The 24,296-nt window shown below is 35.3% G+C and overlaps 1 protein-coding gene across 1 annotated transcript in view; it reads right to left on the reverse strand.

The window, feature by feature from the left end:
* Positions 1 to 4,410: 4,410 nt before the first annotated feature.
* AEBP2 (AE binding protein 2) overlaps positions 4,411 to 24,296 on the reverse strand; it is a 46,184-nt gene continuing 26,298 nt past the window's right edge. The window contains exons 4-9 of the mRNA XM_027894237.1: positions 19,956 to 20,142; positions 14,901 to 15,025; positions 11,782 to 11,849; positions 8,195 to 8,308; positions 6,451 to 6,565; positions 4,411 to 6,375 (exon numbers count right to left, since the gene is read on the reverse strand). Coding sequence (XP_027750038.1) covers positions 6,535 to 6,565; positions 8,195 to 8,308; positions 11,782 to 11,849; positions 14,901 to 15,025; positions 19,956 to 20,142 — 525 coding nt within the window. The 3' untranslated portion in view covers positions 4,411 to 6,375; positions 6,451 to 6,534. The remainder of the gene's footprint in view (positions 6,376 to 6,450; positions 6,566 to 8,194; positions 8,309 to 11,781; positions 11,850 to 14,900; positions 15,026 to 19,955; positions 20,143 to 24,296) is intronic.

The raw sequence follows: 24,296 nt of genomic DNA on the forward strand, positions 1-24,296 counted from the left end.
AAAAGCTGCAAAGCATTTTAAACTGTTTAAAATGCCTTTTAGAGCTTAAGGGCAGTTTTAATCTCCCATTCCAAGGCTCTGCTCCCAAAACAACATATTTACTAATTTTTTGGCCTTGAAATTATGTAAATCCAAACATATATTTCAGTGCCTAGACAAGTTTAAGTGGCTCATGTTGTTCATTTTAGCTTAAATGAATCATGAACAACATCATGTTCCGTTCCCCCTGATTTCACAATCGGGGTTTCAGACAACAGATTCGAACAGAGGCAGACAAGTCAAAGATCCGTAATGGAGTCCTCCTGAAATCAACGAGCCATTGGTCAGACTCCAAATGCCTGCACAAATCCCCCTGAGCGATGGGATGACGTGAATGAAACCAGCCAAAAAACACGACTGAGCCATGACACTGTGAAAAAGGGGATCTCAGACTCTGGACGGGGACATTAAACTTCTAGTATGCCCTAATTTTGTCTAGAATAGAGTTAATTTTCTTCCTAGTAGCTGGTCCAGAGCTGGTTCGGATTCAGGATGATGATCAGGCTGCTAACACATCAATGTACATCAGTTGTAGCCGAGTAGTCCTTACACTAAGTCAAGGACTTTGCTCCTCGTGCTGCCCTGCCAGTGAGTGGGCTGGGGGTGCACGAGACGTTGGGAGGGGACACAGACAGGACAGCTGACCCCAACTGACCAAAAGATGTCCTACGTCACAGGAAGTCATGCTGAACACCAAAACTGGGGGAAATTGGGCAAGGGGCAGCAGCCCACTGTGAGGGACAGGCTGGGCATCCGTCAGTGGGTGGTGAGCAGCTTCATTCTTATTTTTATATTTTTACCACTGTTACAGTTTCCCCTTCCTTCTCTATCCTATTTAACTGCCTTTTTCTCAAAGCCTTACCCTTGCTTCCCTTGGTTAGTCAGAAGGCTACTACTGTCTCAAATCAGAAGCAGTACTTCACAATAAATACATGAGGGATATCACATCCTCCCTCCACTGAGACTGCAAACACAGGCAAAGTACCAAGAAAAAAAAGATATTAAAATTAGACAATAGTTTTGAACAGCATCCAGTAGACAGTACTCAAATCTCCTGTACGCAAGCCAACCCCACAGGATGCTATCAACAATTATCTCTCATTTGGGATGAATTAAACAGATTTATCATATTACTTAAGAGTATTTGTTACTTAACTACCATGGAGGATTTTAAAAAGTTCAAAGGGTCATTTTTAGAATTACTAAAAACAAATATTGCAGCATCAATCACAGCATATTAATCGTCAAGAACAACTGGAAGAGTTGAATTTATCCACAGCTGGCTGTCAAGCAAAAACCCACTTTTGGTTAAAAAAAAAAATCAACACAATTTTATTCTCTTTACATTTTGAACTACATTTCCTTACTTCACTGTAAGTTAGATTGTGACATCAAAGGCATATTGATTTTAACTCTTCTCTAGGAAAGAATTAGAGACTGAAGTGCACAGACACTCATCTCTGAACAGGACAGTAAGCTGTTAGATACCAGAATTGGTATATATTCTTAAATAATGTAATAAATTACAAATAGAAGTCCTTTGAGGTTGTAATACAAGTTTTCAGGAATTAGGGAATGCAAGAATGATGGGTACACCTGGAACTTTACTTTGGTCCACGTCCACACTTGTATCACTGTGTGCTACAACAGAGTGAAAACAGACTAGCATGGAAAGTACTGGACAGTACACACGCAAACTGGCTGAATTTGAAGGAATACAAACCCTTAAGAGGCAACTACATGTGTAATTAAAGTGAAGGAAGATAACTCCAATTGCTGTACACAGCTCTGCATACAGTAGTATAAAAATTAAGACATGTGGACACAGCCTGGTAGAATTTTTCACTGTAAAGACACCTGCTGTAACATAGCAGGAAAATAAATATTCAGAATTGACACTGCCAATCAAAACCCAAAAATATAGTTTGCAACACTGGTCTAAGCTCATCACCAGTTTCTTATCTGGAAGAAGTAAATTCACAGCTCCTGTCTCCTAGAAGCAGTGCTCTACTTTAAACACAAAACATGAGCATGGTTTTTCCCCCTCTGGGAGATAACCTGGGATTTGACAGTAGATATAAATCTGCTTGGGTTCTCTAGTTTGTCAGCTATATTAAGGGAAATGACACACCTATGTGTCAGACAGATAGCTGACTAGACAGACTAGATAGCTGAAGAATCTTAAATCTTCCAAGTCTATGAGGTTTTATTTTTGGTGAGATTTAGGTTCATCCTTACTTAAGAAAAAACAATTACAATAGAGACTACAACAGTTATAATTCTTCTCATAAATGCACGTTGAGACATTCACCTCTAGTATTTATACCTGACTCTTCTCATTATAATCACTAGGAGACTACAGCTGTAATATTATCAGAATTCATTTTTTTAGTCTCAATTTACATTACAGAATTACAAGAATACATACTAAAAAAAAAAAAAAATCCTTGTTAAAAATGCAGGAACAAATGGATATTCCTGACATTTTACAGTATTTTTTTTAACATATTGTTCAAAGCAGTAGTGCTGGTGGGGTTCCCCCCACTACCACACAATGCGAAATTCTCATTATAAGTTGAAGCAAGAGAGTTTACCAGAGTACTCTCTGCTTGGAGTAGGTAAACAGTAGGATAACAGATCTTAAGGGCACCTTTACTCGACTGAGAAAATCCATGGGATGTTAAGACCATCTTCTGTCGTTGGAATGCTTTGTAAAGAATACCTTGTTTTAGGGATCAAACTGTCATTTTTCATTCAGAGCCATGTGCATGTGGGAGCCATTCACAGATTGTCAACCTGACAACTTACAGAAAATGACTGAAAGAAGCCACAGATTCGGCTGCTTCTTTAAACTTCCCTGTTATATGATTTTCTTCTTCGGTTTAACTCGCCATACATTAACGTGACAACAGAAATATTTATGATAGGTTCATTCACAAGTTTAAAATGTCAAGGCAGGAAAGCATAAAGTGAGAATAAGTCATCAGTATCAGACTGAAGTATTACATATGACCAGTTTTCTGCAATGATCAATTCATATGCTGCACTGAAAAGCTGAGACGAACAGAAATCCACCACCTGAATTTCTATTATTAAAACCAAACTAGATTTGAACACAATTAACACATTCGTTCCCAAATAAAGCTAGTCCAGAATTAATGTGGAATTTAAATTGGAATTTGCTGATATAATTACTTAATGGACTACAGAAGTCAAGAAACACCTAGTGCTACCTATTAGGCCATTTGTCCAAATTCTGAAAAAATCCCACAGTACCTTGAGAAAATTATATGCAATATAAGTATCAGAAAAGAACTGATCTGTTTCTGCTCTATAAAAGTGCTTTAGTAAACAGAGTAAGATCTGGTATCCATCAATCAATCAGCTGTGTGTTGTGCCCAAACATTAGGAAGTTTTCCCAGACAAGAATTTCCACCCACTTTAGCAAAAGGCAGAGATGATCTCTGATCCCAAAACAGCACTCCTCACTCAAACATCCTATTATTCAGCTTCAGAAAACTGTAAAATTCAAGCCAACACATTCCAAAAGGACTGATGATTTTAGAAGCAGGTATCTGTGTGCACTGCAGCTCCTGAAAAGCGAGACTTTTTCAAAGAGCCGATATTTCTCTACAAAGAAAATAAACACTCCAGCTGGGAGGGAATGCAATCTGTAGATATTTGGAAAATCTATCTAAAAAAAAAAAAAAATGTTCTTGAGAAAGACAGGAAGAAACCTCTGTATGTTACATCCCAAACATCCCCAAACAAAGCATATGGAATTACTTAAAAGGGAAGAGGCCAATTATATCATTAACACTTTCCAAGAATAACAGTGATAAGGTTATTTTCAGAACAAAGCGATTCTGTGCTAGTTCCATGTACCTGATGCTCCAGCAACAGTGAAATCCTCCAAGGACACACACAAAAACTGCAGCAGCCTTTTGGAGAGACATGACTGTCATTTGCAAAAAAACACCACCAAGTAATTCCATAATTTGCAGAATACAGATGACTGTCAGGCATAAACAGTTTTAGCAAACCACGCTGCTAACTTCAAGGTGAAAAACAGTCATAAGTTCACTTACCTTTTTCACTGCTGTGGAAAGTTTAATTAATTCCAATATATCCATTTCTTCACAGATGTTTTGAATTTAAATTGATTTTTTTCCTTCCACACCAGAAACTGTACCATGGAACACCAGATAATAGTTTTCTCAAACCCAAGAAAAGTCAAAGTTTACATGAACAACACATGACTTGAATCCACGAATTCCCCATTTTGTAAAGGTACGTGTGTTACAACTTACAGGGGAAAGAGTGTCGGTTGTATATTTAAACTTCATTGAAATCTTACAATTTTGAAGCTAATGAGGTTTGTTTGTTTTGTTTTATTAGAAAAAATACTCAGGCAAGGTCTACAATCATCTGTCAATTATAAATGACTTACAAGAAACTCATGAAGCAATAAAATTAAAAAAATACAAATACAAACTATATCTGAAACACTTCTATTTGGCAATTTTATAACAAATTAAAAAAAAAGAAACAAAGATTACGGATTACTTTATAGGTACAGAAAAAGCAGTAGGTGAAGTGCTTAAGCAAAAAAATAAAAAACCAAAACACTGCATTTTTTTTCAAAAATAAAGTCACATCACTACAGATTTTATGAATAATACCCTTATTAAACAACCATTCCAGAACATCTTATATTAGTGGTGCTTTTAATCTGCACTTCATATCGTCTGATAAGATTATTTTTTTGTGTATATAAGTAACATTTTTAACCCGCTGGAGCTAAGCAAGACTCGTGTCAGTACCAATGCAGAACGCATTTGTATTACATTAGGATATGCTCACTTCTGCAACCAAAGGGTTACTTTAAGTTTTAATCTATTTAATAAAAATTTAGTGTAAAAACTGCTGGTTAATAGTTTCACTGTAGTAAATTCCTCCCCAACAAGGAGGACTAACTCTGCAGTTTGACTGCATATATCCATACAAATTTTACATATTAGTTCCTTCCAACAGTAAGGAAAAAACTAATTTTGTGTTCACTATTAGAAAGGAGCACCATGAATTAATTATGGGTACTATTCATCCCTCTAAGATTTCTGGGAAGGATGTTCAATGTATTTTTGTTCTTACAACAGATATTAACAGTAGTATATAGTCCCTTAGGTATGTAAAAGAAGGTTTATTTTACTGTTAAGGAAGGTGCTTTTTTTAAACAATTCTTCTGGCAGCACTAGTGAATTACAATATCCTTCAATATTATTTCTACCGTAATATATACATTTTAACTTTCATGCCTCTAGAAAAACATCTACAGTACATTTCATAATATAAAAATATATTACAAATCTGCTGAAATATTTACAAGCAATGTCCTATTATCTATATGCAACATTTTTGTCTCCATACAAAGACTAACAGGTTAGACGCATCTCTATTTGTCAGTTAAAAAAAATCCACGGCTTCTTGCTTATTAAGCAAGAAAATGATTTTACTTTCCTTTTCAAAGCCAACTTTGGTGCATAAAGGATTGAATTTCTAGATTATTTTTTTTTAAAAAATACCATTTTCTTTACATCTAGAAAACATTAGGCCAAATAAAGTATACTTTACAAGTGAATGGGGATCCTAAAGGGTCAAAAAAGCAAAATAAATCACCAGTAACACTATTTGCTTACGCAGAGGTTTCTCAAAACCTGTCCATTGATACGGATCACATAAAAGCAGATCTTATTAACATACTACACTACTCCTGAAGAGGGGGTCAGACATACTGCAACACTCTTAACATCTTTAAACCGTACTATATGTATTCAGAGTTGACTGGAAAAGACAAGCATTCCATCAACATTTGTTTAAACATCATAATCCAACATATTTTAGGGATCTGCAAAAGGACACAAGATTACAAATGACAAATGATTACTATCCACCATACTCAGAGGGCAAGAGGATAATCCCTTGGTAGCTGTTCTATTGCCTGGCACGTGTTATATTCAGTTAACATGGACAAGAAGCCCAGTAGGTTGTTAACAGTTCTCCTGGGAATTGTGAGTAAATGGTGATGGTTACTTTTTCTTTTCATCAATATAGACTACTGTATTCACTAAAGAAAAAAGCAGCTTAAAGAAGCAAGCATGCAAAGCCTTTTAGTTGTTCCACTAAGTTGCCAGAAGAGTGTTTGCTCAGTCTCCCACTGTACCATTCCATGAAAATGTGGATATACAGTAATATATTAATATATATTCCACGGAAGCATCAACTTCATTCACAGAATGTTTACACTAAGCATAAATATTTATCTAAAAAAAAAAAAAAAAAAAAAAAAAAAAAAAAAAAAAAAAAAAAAAAAAAAAAAAAAAAAAAAAAAAAAAAAAAAAAAAAAAAAAAAAAGGATGGGATTTGACTAATGTGCAACTTTATTTCTAAATCCATTGTCAGTGACTAAGACTGCAGGTGTCCCCACTTGCTTGGTTTTTACCTCTTCAACCTCTTCTGGGGCATTGTTCTGTAAAAGAAGAGGGTATAGATTTACATTAAGACCCTGAGATGTAAATTTCAGCCAGTTAGAATATACTATGAAATCATGACTACATAAAATCTACTTTCATTTAATTTAATAGTGAATGCCATTTCTGATGATCCCGTATCAGCATACAATTTCAGGTAAAGATTTCAAACTTTATATTAAAGTCATCATTTTAGCATGATATTAATCTCTGTCACTGAATTCCTTCAACTATCTTTTTCGCTTGCAAAGTTTTGGTCTTCCAGTTTTATGCCTTTCATCTCCCTCAGTTAGTTCCAAAAGCTCATTTCACTAACACACTGATCCATATTGTTAAAAATCCAGTACAACACTTTGTGTGGGGATCTTAATTTTACGTGGAAGAGGGAGAAAGGTCTGCTCATTTTTTCTTCAAGGACTTAATCCCAGAGATCATTACATTTTTAGTTTCATAGATTATCTTTTTCTTTTCAAGGTAAACTAATCTATTAAGTTCTGCAAAGGTAAACAATAAAAAATTAACACCTCAATTAGATTATAAAACAGTCACTGTGTTAAGCAGTTTTAAAACATACAATCCAATTTCTTCATAACATTTTTATGATCTATGTCAATAATTTATGTACTAAGGTAAGTATTTTAAATACTTACATTTACAAGAATAGCAGATATAGTATGATTTATTTTCAAATTGTAAACCAAGCTTTCATTAATTTGATTAGTGAAATAGACTGAATATTAAAGGTGAACTGAAAGGCTTATTGCATTACAAAGACCTCAGATTAGTGTTCTATTTACTCCTTTAGACACTCAGTCACTGGATATTAAGGAAAAAAAAACATCAGAACACTGAACTTCTGTTATGGCAGAAAAAACTTTTTATTTTCCATGACCCGTTTTCGGGAATTTTTAACTTAAGCCCACAAATGTGTATCTTTGGACATCCAAAATTTAAGAATTAATTAAGCATTTCAGATTACCTTTAAAAACTGTACACACACACAGAACTGTGGGTACTGACAATTCTGTGAGTGCACTAATAAAGAGGGGGAGGGAAAAATCAGGAAATTATTAGAAACCAGATGGATTAGAAGCCAATCTGAAGGCCCAAAACCACAAATGTGAAAGTAGCTTAAAGGCAAGTAACATGTACTGTCCCCTTCTGTCCCCATATAAAGAATCTTGTATTAAAAATAACAGTACTTGAATACAAGTACAGATTTCAAGGTAATACTGCATGTATTACAGTTGAATATAAAATATGGAAAGATAAATTTGGACTTTAAAAAAATTGGTATACAAACCAGTATGTGATCTTAACAGAAGGGATCTTTCAGGATTCCACTGTATGTACCTCCTTTACTAGAATTTCTGTACACCAAGCACAAAAAAGTAAAATACACTTGGTAAATACACACATTCCCCGTTTCTCAGTAACTAGAGTTCAGTTCAAGAAGTAATTCTGAAATAACTTAAGACCTCAGAACTTAACTCCTGGACGTTTACATTATCAAGGCTCCCTGGTCTGGTGTATAGTACATTTAGGAATCCTGATTTTAAAACGTCAAAAAGTTAAGTGAGGTTTAAGATTACATTCAAGGAAAGAAAGTTTCAAAATTAGGATGTTACCTGTATATGTTTGGGTCCAGAAGCAAGGCAGTATCTTTTGGTAGTTTTGATAAATGAACTACTTTAGTTTTTAACTGATGTCGTTCACTTTCATTTACCCACACATCAGGCAGACTATGAATAAATAAATAAAATAAAAATATTCAAAAAAGATCAACTGCTTTTCTTACCATAAAATTATGTGGTAAACTAGTACATATTAAGTTTCTTTTAAAGCAATCTCCACATTTCCCTGGTTAAAAAGCATCGTCACTGGAACGAGGAAACACAGCCAATCTTTACACGTTACACTTCAAAGTTTAAGTTCTTAGTGTGAAACTGAGATTATAATTTACATTATTCAAGAATGCTAAATATGCACACAATGATAATGGCACTATCTATTCCATTTTAACAATTTAATGTGATAATGGGTAGCAGGAAAAACCAACCACATCTTCAAAAATATTTCATTTTACTGGGCGTAAAATTCCTCGATACTGTTAAAATAAGTAAAGGACAGAATATAAAGCAGACACTAAGCTTCATGTTACACTAAATTTACTTGCTCCAAGTTCAAAGGTTTCAACCTCAAAATCCTCCAGCTTTCCTGAAGTTAATCATTTTACTATCTTCTGAGGTAATCCAGGCAATCACCACAAAATATTTTGGCTATATAACACTTCTCATTGTGAGATGAAATAAAAATTGGTCTTTACACATTAAAATGAATTGTTGCTTCAGTGCCACTTGCAGTGAAACTTGTGAAGAGGACTGGAGATAACACACAATCATCTCCATTTTGCACTTTAATTACTTGAGACCAAACATGCCTAATTCTGAGTGGCTTATTGCATTACTGCTTCTTTTATTAGAGGTACATTGGGCTCTTAAGGCCCTGTTGAAGCTTTCAGGTGACATGTTATTAAGAAGCACTGGGCTTGCAGAGCTCATCACTGTCTTACTGAAAACCTGCCTTCTTGACAGAGCTGTGCAGAACAAACAAGGGATCCATTTTGTTTCCACTACTGGAAAAAAGAAGAAGAGACAAAAAAAAAAAAAAAAAGGCAACTCCCAAAATAAACCCCACAAACAAAAAATCCCCAAACAAATCCCAACAACCCCCGGTGATTCTTTTTAGCCCACAAAGCCATTTGGGGTTTCCGGTGTTTTGTTTTCTTTGGGGTTTTGGTGGGCTTCTTAATTTTTTTACATGTCCTAGAAGCCAAAGATTAATTATAGGTTGGGGGAAAAGTTTATGTTCATAATTAAGATCTAACTAATTTGAAATAAATTTTGAATTGAGAAACCCAGCACTCGAAACTAGCTAAATGTTACAGCCCCTTTCTCTGACCAAAGATAAATGCAGTTCTACAGGCTTTTGCAATTTATTTCACTGAACCTTCATTTTGAAGTGAGTGGTATTCAAATTCAATTTTCTGGTCAAGCTATTCAAAACATGAAATGAAACCAAGAATTTCTATCCCAGCAGGAAAAGGAGTTTCTTCAACAAACTTTTCAGATAAAGGCAGCAGAAAAAAAAAGAAAAAGAAAAAAAGTAGGGGAGGAACAATCCAGGAGGCAATCCATATATCCACTAAGGCTTATGGATCATAAAAGATGGAAAAAACATCACAAGACTTTTTCAAATAACACCAAAATCAGTTTTTGGACAAACAACATCTGGGAGGTGTTTTCAGTAGAAACTATATTTTGCTGAAGATGCAAAATGACACAAACAGCAAATTAAAAAAAACCTTTCACATGCAAAGACTACTTGAAATATACATAAAGACAGCAACTCAGTAAGCTCAGAAGTACTGACACCAAGAATAAATTCCTGCCCTAAAAAAAATACAAGAAATTAAAAGTTATTTCCTTCTTAATAGGAAACAGGTTAAAGACTAGCTTTTATTTTTCCTGAAAAAAATGCTTGATGTACAGATAACCTTGAGCACTTCAACAGTTGCTCAGTAGAAGAAGTTAAATCATTACTACCAGATCCATCTGAAATTCAGGCTGATTAAAAGTCCTCCCCACGATGCACTGAACATCCCTACAGTGAGAGTGCACGGACTGTACAAAAACAGACTGATGGCACATGCCAGGACACCTTGGCATCTGCTGTTCTCAACCGTAATAATCAAGATGAATTTCAATCTACTGTACACTCAGTAATCTAACACTACATCATTTAGTGATGAAATATACCCTCCCCCTGCCCCAACCAAGATGCAAGAGTGAAACATTATTGCTTTGATCTCACCAACCACATCTACATTCTATCAGGGATGTCTTAACCTTCCTGAACAACTTGTCTTCTCCAATGCAGATATTCTTAATACTGAATTCATCTGCATGAGCAAAAAACTCATCTGACTGCATTAAAATTTAAAACCTGATATTTTAATTTATTTTTTCATGTTCCCTGTGTTATTACACTTTTTTATGTTTATTTTAAAATGTAATTAACTGTTTTGTCTGTAACATTTTAAAAAGAATAATTTCAGAATGCTGTTACACATAGTTCTGCCAGCTGCCCTAACAGGAACCAAAAATTTGCTTTTTTTACTAGAATATTTTAGTTATTGTCTCCCAAGCTGAACTGAAACTTGAAGTCTACAAGTGCTGCAGTGAGCAACAAAAGGTGCAGACACTTCAAAACTCCACCAAAATGTCAACCATTGCTGCATATGATTTATCAGCAACTCCAGTTCTCTACAAATAAAAGTTATAATTGACTCACACTGCCAAGTTCACGCTACTGAACACAACTGATTTGGGACACTACAAAGGTGAGTGATTTAAACCACCAAAGCAAAGGTAAATTTCTGTTTTGCTACAGCTTTATCACCATCCCACTCAATCACCTGAAAGCATCACCAAATCAAAAGGCTCTCTTTGTTCTTTAAGTGTTAAAAGAAAGATGAGAACTCAGCAATTTCAAAGTAGATAACTATTCCTAGAGGGTATGTACTACTTCATATGTCCCAAGCCAACCCGAGGGCAGTACCTTCGTCCTGCTACTCATTTGGAACAAGCAAAACTTTGAAAAGAAAGAGAAAAAAGAGCAGCCAAACGTGCTGGGAAAGTATTCCAAGCTTCAGTGGGAGAATCCAAGGAGGCAGCAATATGACATGGACACCTTAAAGAGTCAGCTGTGGTTATTATAGTGCTGAATTGTGACACCCAGGTAAAGAGTCGTGGAGTTCTACTGTTACACTGGATAACTGCACATTTTTTAGTACCTGAAAGTATTTTTAGGATCATGATGAATCAGTGGGTAAAGCAAAGTTGCCTCAGCGGTAAGTTTTCTTATGTACATGGCTGCATAGTGCATAGTGACAAAATGCATTAAAAATAGAGATGCAAATTTACCTGAACTGGTATTAGAGCCCAAAGACTTGAAAATTAAATTTAAAAAATCAATTAAACACTGCTTAGTAATTTTAAAATTGTTAAATTATTTTTTGAAAAGCAGTTTTAAAATATTAACTTTAAATACTCAACAAACAGCACAAAATAATATAGTGACAGATAATTCATTTACCCTGCTGTAAATCCTTCCCCATTTAAATCCTGTAGCATATCACCAGCAATATACTCACATGTCTTCAGGTGTCCAATGAAGCAAGAGTTTTATTTTTCCAGAATCTTCTTTTCTTTTAGCTATTACCTGCAATAATTACAAAAATCATAATTAAAACCAAATTCCCTATTTTTTTGCTCAAAAAACCATTGATCTTCATGCTCAACTGCACATTTATAAAAGGAAAATTGTTTTACTTGCTGAAAGTTGTATTATTTCTATATAAAGGGTACATATCACTAGGTCACAGACAAGAAGAACTCTTTTCTCATGGTTTCTCATACCAGTTCACAGTAGCCCAGCACATAAGATACTCTCTAGAGAATTAAGTTTTGAAGTGCGGGACCCTGAGGTTAGACTCCCACCTTCAGCCAACATAAAACAAAAACACATTCATGATGCAAACAAACACAAAATTGCAATAATTTTGGCAAGAAAGACGTCCAAAAAATTATTTGCTGTTTTGATGTTCATCATCTGAGATTTATGGTCAAGTCTGCAGAAGTTACAGCAGAAATGGGAGCAATATAAGTAAGCCTGCAATAAATATGTTCTGAAGACTTGAAATTGCTCTGCAAAGAACTTAAGTCCATTTAGATTTTCCACTTAAAAAAACACTTCAGCTGGGAGATAAATAAATGCTCGCTGCAGCTTTATCTGAAAACGTTGTCCCTACATTCTCTGCATTTCATGCACTGTCCCAGAACAAAATGGAAATTTAAAGGAAACGCGCACCAAAGTTGTCTCAGACTAGAAATGGAGTTCTGCTGACCTCTTCTGGAAAAAGAAAACAATTTCACCCTATAAATTGCTATGCATCTCACTCCATTTACTTAGTTTTACAAAGTAAATCTTACAAAGTTTTAAGATTTCAAGACATGTGTTTCAATACATGAGATCACCGAACTGAAATAGATAAAAAAATCTAAACCCAGAGAATAGTTTAGTATTCAAATATTTTACAGAATTAATTCAAGCCATTTCAAAGGTGGGTCTGGCACAACAGGGTAACCTATAAGCTGCATTTTTCAATCAATGTATTATCTGGCCTTTAGATTAAATAGAAATGTTTGACTTTTTCCATCTAAGAATTCAGAGAATTAAAGTACAAAAACTTGACTCCAATAAAAAAACAGACAAGGAAAAAAAATCATAATCAAGTCAAAGGAGAACTCTGGATGGCAAACACATTTCTTCAAAAAGGTTTTATTAATGACTGCATTCTAAAGCTTTCTATATCTACAAAAAGAAAAGGATGGGTTAAAAAGTATATATAAATAAAAGGATGTGCCTGTTCATAGGACATGAAGGGTATCTACAGCAGTTGCTTAGAAATTCTTTATATTATGATATGTCCTGTAAAATACAATGTATAAAAAAATAAATCATTCCTGTCCCTTTTCAGACAGCAAGGCAATTTTATCTTTATATTTTTCACCTTTCAAATTAATGTCCATTAGTTACACGTTTCTTCTTCATCTTAAGGCAGGCTACACAGACTTACTATGCTATTTATCCAGCCACCACTCAAATTCAGTGCCCTAATGCCTGAAAAGTGATGCAAAATGTGATTGCATCTGAGCTGTCATGTGCTCAGTGTAACAGTGCACATCCCCAGGACTGCTTCTAGTCTGCCTTTTCTTTTTAACACCAGTTTTAGGCTGAGTCTCATCAATAAAGCTGATGCCCAGCACAAACCCACACAACTGCAGCAGCAAAAGAGGGCAGCACAGTGCAGAGCAGGGCTGGGATCCTGGAGTAGTTCTCCCACTGGTACAACCTGTCCCACAGTTGAGGTCTAAGCAATTTCAGATCTAATCAACCTCCCACCATCTCGAGTGACGCACGTGTGGATAAGCTGAAAGGATTTTCAGCACTTCCTTCAAGTCCATCTGAGACAGTTTTAGAGCACAATCCTCCTTCTAACTCCACCTCCTTATGAATTATTCCAAAAGACAGAGCTGAGCTTCCACAACTTGAGAAGTCTGTCTGGATAACCTTTCAGATTACAGCACTGTAAGATCCACATTTGCCCAGAACACTAGAAAGAGATTTAAATACAGTAACAGCTAAACCACCTGCAAATCTCCACTTGCAGCTGCAGCTCAGGGCACATAAAGTTCAGGAGTAATCATTTGGAAAAAATTTCGAATACAGGCCACAGATATTTATAACAAGCATCAGTCTCACAGAACAGTATGAAATAAGTTTCATGCATACAAAAATCATCTTTTATTTATGGAAAGAGACAGAGTTCCAGACTTTGAATCATGTTAAGATTAAGCTGTAGCTGAAGACATGTCAGTCAGCATTCCTTCCCCGGACTGCAGTTCATCTTGCATTAGTCTGCCAATTTAAAAACTATCCCTTCTCATTTTGTCCCATCTCTTACCTCTTTTCTTCAGCTGAGTCTCTGCCTTTTATGTGCCCATATCTCCCGGTTTGGTTAACAAAATCTGAGGTAATACAGATTTTAAACTTCTGACCCCTATACCCAATTCACTACTTTTTCTATGCTTTGAGCTTCTCTAAATTAATGTCTTTCCTATCCAAATACCAAAAAAATTCACAAAACAGGATATGGAAACAGGACTAAAGGCCAGTTCCTCACCTGGCACTTGCCTCCTTCTAGCATCACCACTGACATTCTGGTGTAAGTTTATTAAAAGAAAAAAAATGGGTACAAGACATTTATTCAGGACTGCATGTTTTAAACTGGGGAAAAACAAGGAAATAAACACAAATTTCAGATCAACATCTTTAAATATTCAATTACAGTCAAAATATTGCTTGTGATAAATTAGCACTGTCACTCACAACTAAGGAAATGCCATCTGAACTGCTTTCTTATTTAGAAGATAGAACCACATTTTTCTACAACACATACTTACTGTTAGATATTTCCCCAAGCGTATCAGACAGCGAGCCTTTCAGTCTGTGAGCTAGAACAACTACCAACACTATTTTTAAAAGTTAGTTTACTAACAGCAATGGACAAATCAACAAAGTAAAATACCCACTATTACTTATTTCTGATTAAGTGCCTACAGCAACAAGAGGAAACCAGAAATCTTTCTGAAGGATTAGATTTTTCAGACACACAGGTAAACAAATGGAATGCATAATATGTATACTTACAGTACTATGAAATACAACACTGTGGCCTTTTCCTAAACTTTCTATATGTGCTGAGAGATTAAAGCAGATGGCTCGATGTCTTATAGCATCCAGTGTTTGTGCATCAAAGAAGTCATGAGGTCTTGCTGGAAAAAAAAAGGAAAGGAGATCCTTAGTGTTCAACACATTCAAAGCACACAAACACACTCAAGCATGTAAACAAGTCTGAAGTGTCATTAGTAAATCATTTACCATTATGGCAGCAGCACTACCTTGTCAGAGAGTTGTAAACATTAACTGAGAGGAAGAAATTACTCCAAGAGAAGTCAGGTTTGGTCAAAACACACTCCCTGCGGATCAAACAGCTATTCTGGAAAATGTAACTATACTCGGCTCATTTCATTTTGGTTTCAGTAACGCTAAATAGTCAGGTGAAAAACTCCACACTACTACACGTTTCTTTCTATGTACAAGTTGTCACTCCACGTTCTTTGACAATCAGTAAACATTTTCTAGTCAAGAAGACCCAACTGCATCCCACACTACACTTCAACTTATAACGAGTAAAGTACAATTAACACCCATACGATATTTTTTACAACTAGTCTATAACCAGCAAAAACTAATAAGGACCTTTCCTTTTAGAAAAGGACTTATATAGTTAAGATTTTCTTGAACACTAAAAAGGATTTTGATTTGGATTGTAAAGAAGGTCTATCAAATCTACACTAAAAGTACTTTAACTAAAAAATAAGGGCTACTGGGCACATGTTTGCGTAGTGTTAAAAATAATTTTCAAAAAAATTTAAAATATACCACACAATACAGTAGTAAAATTACATTAGTAGAATTCCCATTTTTTAAGCCTTGACAGTAATAGTTGCTAAATAACACACTGAAATTAAAACTAAGAATCGGAGTTCGTATTACATTATCAAATACATATTACCCTGAAATCTGCACAGCGATTCAGAGTTCTGCTGCCTTAATTTAAAACAACTTCTATATTCATCTATCCATTATTTCAAAATGAACTACAAATTCCACTTAAAGCTAACATTTGCTACACCCTTGGGACTCACTGTTGTTAAGCATTCATCTGTACATTATGTTCTGTCCCTACTCCATCTCAGTTGGATACTGCCAATTAGGCAATCATCTCACTGAAATGTTTTCTTGCTGTAAGTGGTGATGTGGAACTGCAGCTCATGCTGCAGGTGGTCAGTGATGCAAGCATATAAATATTTTATAAATAAATACGAGGGAGGAAGGAAGGGAAGATGGAAAGAAGCTAAAAAAATAAAAAACAACCAATTTTTTTCTTTTTGCTTCATACAACAACTTTCTTCAGGATTTACCACTGGATAACATTCAACAGATGCAGAGGAAGGACACAATTTTTCCAAGGCACCTGAATAGTTTTATTTACTCCTACTGTATATTGCTCCTTACTGAGCAATAGTGCCGTGCCTTCTACATATCTTTACTCTGAAAATAATTATGAGGGAATAGATTTAAGTGTCTCCCTTCCTGTTTAATCCAAGCTCCAAGTACACATCAATTACTTAAGTCAAATAAATTAACATCATCATAACAGGAATCTACTAAATGAAAATGCAAGCATTATGTAACTAAGGTAGTCTTACTGTAAATTCTATGAACAATAACGTTCTTTATGTCTCTTACATTCCTCCAGAGAACTGTATTACGCTTTTTATTAACTATAGTGTCACCTTTGCTAATGGAAAAGCAAGTGACAGTGCTGCATTCATCAAGGCAGCTTCAGAATAGCACCACTGTGACCTATTTTACACATACATACTTGTAATATATTTGGTTCTATATCTCCAAATATCACCAGACTGCACAGATCAGGGAACATGTATAAGTCTATCCAGATGAGAAAGCAATCTACTGACTGAATTATTCTAAAAACATGAAAATTTCTAAGACAAATCAGATCTCTACAGCATCACTAATCTAAATAGTTACAAGGGTGTCTCCAGTAAAACATGCTTTTATCATAAAAGTGCTAATTTCCAAACCTCTAAGAACATGTATCGTTTACAGTCAGGACAAAAGAAAAGCAAAAGAGTTTAAGAATGGCAAGATGTTAAAGAAAAAATAAATCAAGTAACAGTAAGAATTCTCTTTATGGAACGTATTTCCATCACATATAGTGACAGTAAAGTCTCCTTTTTTCATTTATACATTGTCTCAGAAAGGTGTTAACTTTCAGATATAAACTAGAGGAAGCAAATGTATAAATCTGCTGTATTTAAACTATTAAGAATTTATACATGAAGATGCTTCAATAGCAGCACATATTGGCAACTGATGGCCAATAAATATTTAGTAAGCCACTTACGCCTTGTAAAAATCCAGGGCCTAATCAAATCATGAGGAGGTAGAAAGAACACGCTGACAGCATTTCTTCAGGACACAAATTGTTCTGTGGTGCAAAACTGTAATTTTCTGTCAAATTATTACCTACAAGTGATTGTTAAAGACTGTGCACTATCAAATGACATCCTGTTTTACATCCATGGCATCATCTTCTTATAACCCAACCTGCAGACAAGCTGTACTTACGTTAAACACCCCTCCTTTTAGGCACTTAAAAACATCTAAATATAAATCCATGTTCTTAGCTTTATATACTCTAGACTGAAAATACTTAAATGCTGTTATTGTGTTACTTTGACTACTTAGATAAGGGTCTTTGCCTTCCCCCATTCCCCTTGTAAAGACAAAACACAAAAACCTACACACTTTATTCTTGAACTAAAACTAAGCTAAGAAACAAAAAGACAAGCACAACTTTATCAGCCCTTTGTCTCGTTCACCTCATCAACAATAATCCACACGAAGTTTTAAAGAAAAGCTGCCAATACTTCGCATTTTCAGAAAATGCCATCAACTTTGGATACATTTCTGGGTCACAAACCCTCTGGAGAAATACATTACAATAGTCAGTTCCCAACTCAGTTAGAGATGATTTCTGCCTTAAGGCAAAAGTCTACAGCCAGCATTGCGTTTGTCTCAAGAGGCAAGAAGACAAGAAATTGCTCAAGCAGCTGTCATTTTTCTTCCTGTGCAGCACTTGATTGAGAAAGCAGACCATTCAAATACTACAGTCCAATCTTTAACAATCCCTACTAATATTTACCACCTACATTTTTTGCCATGGATTCATTCAAGAATTCTGCAGTAAATTCGTATTACAACTACAACATCTTAGTGGGTAATTTGAAGTTTTAATTATGAAGCTCTGCCTTGAAACCAGTAAGTCGATAATGTTCATCAATTACTAATAAAATGCCAACTTGAAAAACTACTTCTGCATCTATTGGGGGAAAAAACTAAATTAAGATGCATTAAATCAGCTACCTAACAAAATCAATATGGAGAAACAAGCCTAGATGCAACTCAGGAACCTCTGCAAGTGAAAATTTTGAAGTCACCAGTCTTAGATGTATATTTTGTTTGAGTAACACAGTCAACAAATCACAATATTCCTTTAGGAACCTGCAACTATCCCAACTAGGTGCCTCTCTCATTACATCCAAGTGAGCCCATAACCCTTCACTGACCAGTCCTCCCTTCTTGAACCTTCTCATTTACACAGATTGTTAAGAGCGAAAGGGAAAGCCTTTTAAAAACAGATTCTGAAAAGAACAGTTTGCTAATTTCTTTGAATGTTAAATCAAAATTAGAGGAATTCTCAAAGTCTATACTTTTAGGATGTGTTTCATAATACAATTTGCTCATATATATTTTAAGAATACAAAGGTATTCCCCTCTCAAAAAGAAAAAAAAATGCAGAAGAAAAGTTAATATTGGCTCAGGAAATAAACTTTTCAGAACTCCAGGTGACACTGTAACTTTCCAGGACAGTTTTCTCTGCACTCAAGGCAGAAACATGACCATTGCTTCATAAATTACAGTTCCTTAAGACAAAGGTGAGGTATTAAGATAAGAATAAATCCCAATCATGTGATAAAGAGTATCATTTAAGAGAACTAGCATGTACATCCATTGTTGCAGTACTACATGAATAACTGGTAATTATGTTTCTTCACAGGAAGAGAAAGATGAATATAGTTAAGTGTTCTGCCACAGAGAACTTCTGGCAAAGTAACACTGTAGACAGTATGAGATTTAACAGGTGCATAAAAAAGGCATCTTGTGCTACTCTTCAATACTCTAAGATGGACTTTACACAAAAATAAAAATTCATGAAGTTTTTTCTTCAGCTGCTGACATACCAGCAGGAAAAAAATCTAAATGGTTTTTACATCTCCAAGATGCAGGTATCATAGTCTGGTACTGGAGAGTTGCATCGAAAGTAATTATAAAACAAAGTGAAATATTTTAACAATTGCCTAGTCTTTCCTAACCATTCTTGTACATTAGAACCTCTATATAAATGGGACACTGTTATTAGTCTAATATTAAGACAACTCAACAATCAAACATCTAGATCTAAATGGACTAGAAAAGGTACTAGGTGATTATTGCTATAGGTAACAGTTCTCACTTTAAATGACAAATTACACCTCTCAGCACATTGGTTCATATAAAATTAATGAACATCAACTGCGTGGAGACAGATTATAAAAACATAGCAAGTCAATTCTGCCCAAAATTAGATCTTGGTTATGCTCATAAAACTGTCATTAACATAATGAAATGTTGTGCTCAAAAAAGAGCTTATATAACATGCATTTATCTCTAATTTATATGAATCTGCAAGCTCTGTCTGCAGTACAGAACTTCAGATCTCATCAACACTAAACAGAACATTTTCCAACATTAACAGTAAACAGAGAGTGGTTCTGAAACGAAAAGCTTTTTCAACTGTGAACTCCAACTGTTTCTCATAGGAAACTGATCTTTTCTCCTGAACATGAAGATATTTACCCTAAGAAGGAACACAAACAGAATCTGGAACTGTTTTCTTCTCACCACAAGGAATGCCAATCCCGCCAGATCGGCACATGCAGAGAAAACACCGCATTGGAGAGGAACTCCCAATCCGAGATGAAACTTTCAAGAACTTCTGGAAATACTTACGTAGTGATCGCCGTCTCTTGTTCTTTAATTTCCTTCTTTTATTCATTCCAGCTTTAGATGGAGATTCCTCTTTGGCCTTTGGCTGGCTGGCAACTTTTGAAGAGTTCTGCTGGCTGAAGTGTGTGGGCACATGACGGGCAAGTCCTCCCTGAGATGCAAAGCTGGCATTGCACCCACCAACTACACACTAGTGAGAAAAAAACCCAGAAAACTGCATCAGGTGCTTGTGCACAGGAGTTTGACAGACCTTTGTTTGATTTTTCTGGCTCAACTTCCAATACATTAAAGGGAAGATAAATTCTTAATGACCATGCAAATCTTAAAAAACAGAAAGAAACATATTCTGAAGTAAATTTGATTGAAAGTTTTAACTCCCAATAATTATTCCATTGTATGATATTTTCCAATGCTATATTATACCCTAAAATATTGTATAGCATAAAACCAATCTCAAACAATTCAATGGCAAACTCTTTCTACAGAAAATAAATGCTTCTGAAGAACTTTGCTTTTCATAAGCCAACACTGCCTTTTTTTTTCAAAATACTGCACTGTTATTCTGTGTTTCTCAACACCTCTCCAGTTTTCTGCATTTGAACATCCTCCTTTCTTGTGACAAGGTAGAAGTAAAAAAAAACATCCCTACCCACATTAGATTTGGAAACAGCTCAGTGCTCTTTGTAAATGCTGCACAAAGTCAATGAACAGCTGGCTTACACTTCTGTCTGAAACTTTAACTTCAGTGATTGAAAGTAGTATTAACAGTTATTTATAAATTTATTTTAGGATTCTACTATTACTTCAGAAGCATTTAAGGAAGTTCTTATTTAAAATGTCCTCTCTTTCTCAAATAGAAAAATAAGGAAAGATCCACCAATGATTAAGCAGAAACACAGAAACTGAAAAATAGTTGCAACTAAGCTAGTACTGCCTACAATAATTAATGGTATTTTTTTGTAAGGATTTGGGTTATATTTACAATTATTTCATTTGCAAAATAAGTATTTAAATTTGAGAGAGGGAGGGACAAATCTTTTTTCTTGTGCTCTGAGCTTACAAGGGTAATAGCAAAGTGATTTTAAGTGTATCCATATGACTGATTTTTCTTCTGATCCAGACAGCAGCAGTGGGGCAAATGACTTGATCAGCCACCAGCAAAAAACCCATCACCACTCTAAACCATTGGAAAGTTCTTCTCCTTCCACATCTGTTCTGCTCCTCCCTTCCCTTCCCTTATTTCACCTGTGTCTCCCTTCTCTAGCATTTCCCTGCACAGCAAACTGATGAGGCAGCTCCAATAGGAATTTGGGAATAAGTAATGCTGCAAACATTTACATAGTGCTAAATCATCTCTGGATGAATCTGCAAGATTACAGTAACCTCCCTCAATTTTGCACATTTGATTGGGAAGCAAGAAAATGGCTGTAAAAACTCCACGTCCCATTTTTATTGTCCCTAAAACCCAACTGTGTTGGTTTCCAACAAAATTCTGGATGCAGAATTGAAAAGTATATTTCTGCCTCAACCTAGAAAATAGTTCTCCATGATAATCATAAAATACAGTGCCCATGAAAAGAAAGAAATGTGCTGTCCCAAAAAACTTAATACTTGCTACAGGACTAAAAATATGAACACAGATTGCAAGACAATAAAAGAAAAAAACAGAAGGTTGTTTTCCACTTTTTTTGTAAGGGGGTGAAAAAATACTTAGAGGGAGTTAAAGAAAATTTTGTATGCCTTTTTACCTTGCCCTGTAATTTCCCACGATCAAACAACACTAATACTGTCTACTTATATTGTAGTGACTTCCAATGTAAGAAATCCCAGCACATCTGTGAAATTGAGAACACTCTGGATCCTGATTTACACTACAGTAACCTCAACACAATTTTCACCACTTCAAATTAATACTGAAGATTCAAATTTACACTTACAGAATCCTAGGATGGTTTGGGTTGGAAGGGACCTTAAAAAGTCATTCAGTTCCAACCCTTCTGTGGGTAAGGACATCATCTACTAACTAGATGAGGTTGCTAAGATCCATCCCACCTGACCTTGAACCTAAACCACTTAGTTGTATTAAAGCTGACTGAACTCACAATCAACAGATACATGTAAAATGTATGTGTGCATTAGTTCAAGAAATTTTTTGTTCTCCAGTTTTTATGTCCTTGAAATAGCTGTTTTGCCCATAAAAGCAGCTTCATGAAACTGAAGTAAGCCACTAAATCTAAGTTTAGGATTAACTTTCACTAATGTGCTCTTGCCTTCAGATTCCAGCTCTTTCTGATTATACAAATACTTTCAGTAAAAAAGAAAAATTAGCTCGAAAAACCCCATACCCTGAAGTTCAGTCACACTGAGAAAATAAAATATCAGCTTTACCAATGCCTGATAGAGGTCAAAAATAACCTAAAGTCTTGGTACAGTGCATGCATTACCATACTCCATGTTTATTACATGTACCTTCTGCAAAAAAGCACAAACTTTGTGTCAGGCCTATTTCTAAAACTTTTTAAAACACAATTGTACTTCTTGTCAGATGGGAAACATTGTTTTATGATAAACTGCAGTTTGACTCATGATGTCAAAAATTGCCTTTTTTCCAGTCATATACAAAGAAAATAATCACAGATACTCTACATGGATTATCTACAGCAGCTACCAGGTATTTTTCTTGCTCTATCCAAATTTTACTTCCAAAATACCCAAACCAACATCCTTAAATCCTCAATATCTGCAACTTGGAACTAGAAATTATCTTTTTCCAGACAGTCTATTACTAGTCTACAACTACATTACAAATATTTGCAGAAATGATTACATACGGATACTGTGTACTTTGAGACTACCTGACCATGTCACCAAATAATCAACAGCTGACAGATCAAAGATGACATAGCATGCCTTTGCAGTAAACAGGAAATAGTAGAAGAGGAGGGGAAAAAAAAAAATCTTACCTGCTTTTTTCTTTTTTTTTCTCTAAAATAATATATCCAGCAATCCGTTACTAATGGGTAAAGTCTCTTCTCTCCAAAGATAAAGGAGCAGTTCAGGCTGTCACTTCAGGATCTCTGGACGGTAAGTCACACCAAATCAGCTTCCCACCAGATAATTATACAGATCTAGAGGGCTTCTAATAAATCAAACTCAACTATTACGCGCAACTTTAAACCAATCTTTTCGTTTTTTTCCCCCAAAACCTAAATTTCAAAATTGCACATTCAATTTGAAATATTGGGTCCGGATTGGTGGATATGTTACTTCAAGAGAAAATAAGTAAACACATAAGAAGGTTAATTTCTCCAGTGTACCCATACCCACCATAATTAATGGGCAATAATGACCAGTGACTTTAACAAAGAGGACGTAAAAATAGCTAGCAATAGAGGATTTTGCTCTAAATTCAAAATAACCAAATCTCCTAGTTGGACTACTCGATCTGTAATTTTTCTAGTAAATCTAACAGTAATAGTTTAGACATCTGGATAAACTTTCTTATCGTCTCAACATCTGAGCGTTCAGGTAAAATGCCTTTACATTTTGGATCTGTATCTGCAATGCTCTAATGGATGGAAGATATTCTGCCAAGAGAGTAACAGACGTCAATTCCCAATGAGGACTGAAGATGCTTGGCTGTGTTTTCTACATTTCAACAACTGCTGTTCTATTCAAGTCATACCAAACACAGTCACACCTTAATGAATTATAGAGGTTACAGGTGGCAGAATGTGCACCAAAATTCATTTTTACTATTAACTTTCTTCCCCCCTTTTAAGCAAAGGACGAAAGCCTCCAATGAACCTGCGCTCTGTCATTCATTGTCACTAAAAGCAACTACCCCACGTGAGCAAACCTTGCATGACTGCTCTTAAACATGACGAGCATGTCCACTGGAATCCGTATGTGAAAGCAGCTGGCAGCTTACCCACATGCAGCCTTACAGAATCCCAGACACACGTAGGTTGGGAAAGACCCTTAAGATCATCAAGCCCAACCATAATGCTGCATGTAATTATTTTGCATAAAATCTCCACTATTTTGTGCTCATCTCCCATTTGTCCTTTCACTGTTGCCTAACACCTTGTATTTGGTCACCTAGGCTACGTTTTAAGGGTTCATTTGATGTGTCCTGAACTAACTTTCAGTGCTGATTAATATTCCTTGAGAGTATGTTTTCCCCCTGAGTCCCAGAAACCATGCTGCAAAATGCAGGTTGTCACAACTCCTTAACTATTCAAACACTTATTATTTGTAATAGCCAAGTTTAGGACAAGAGAAAATTTCTTCATTCACTGTTTCTCTGTTTGCCAAAGACAGTCACTGGCATCAGTTTTCCAA

The sequence above is a fragment of the Empidonax traillii genome, unplaced genomic scaffold (genome assembly GCF_003031625.1).
Source record: "Empidonax traillii isolate 1590-97213 ecotype Southwest subspecies unplaced genomic scaffold, ASM303162v1 scaffold422:size936756, whole genome shotgun sequence".
NCBI lineage: Eukaryota > Metazoa > Chordata > Aves > Passeriformes > Tyrannidae > Empidonax > Empidonax traillii.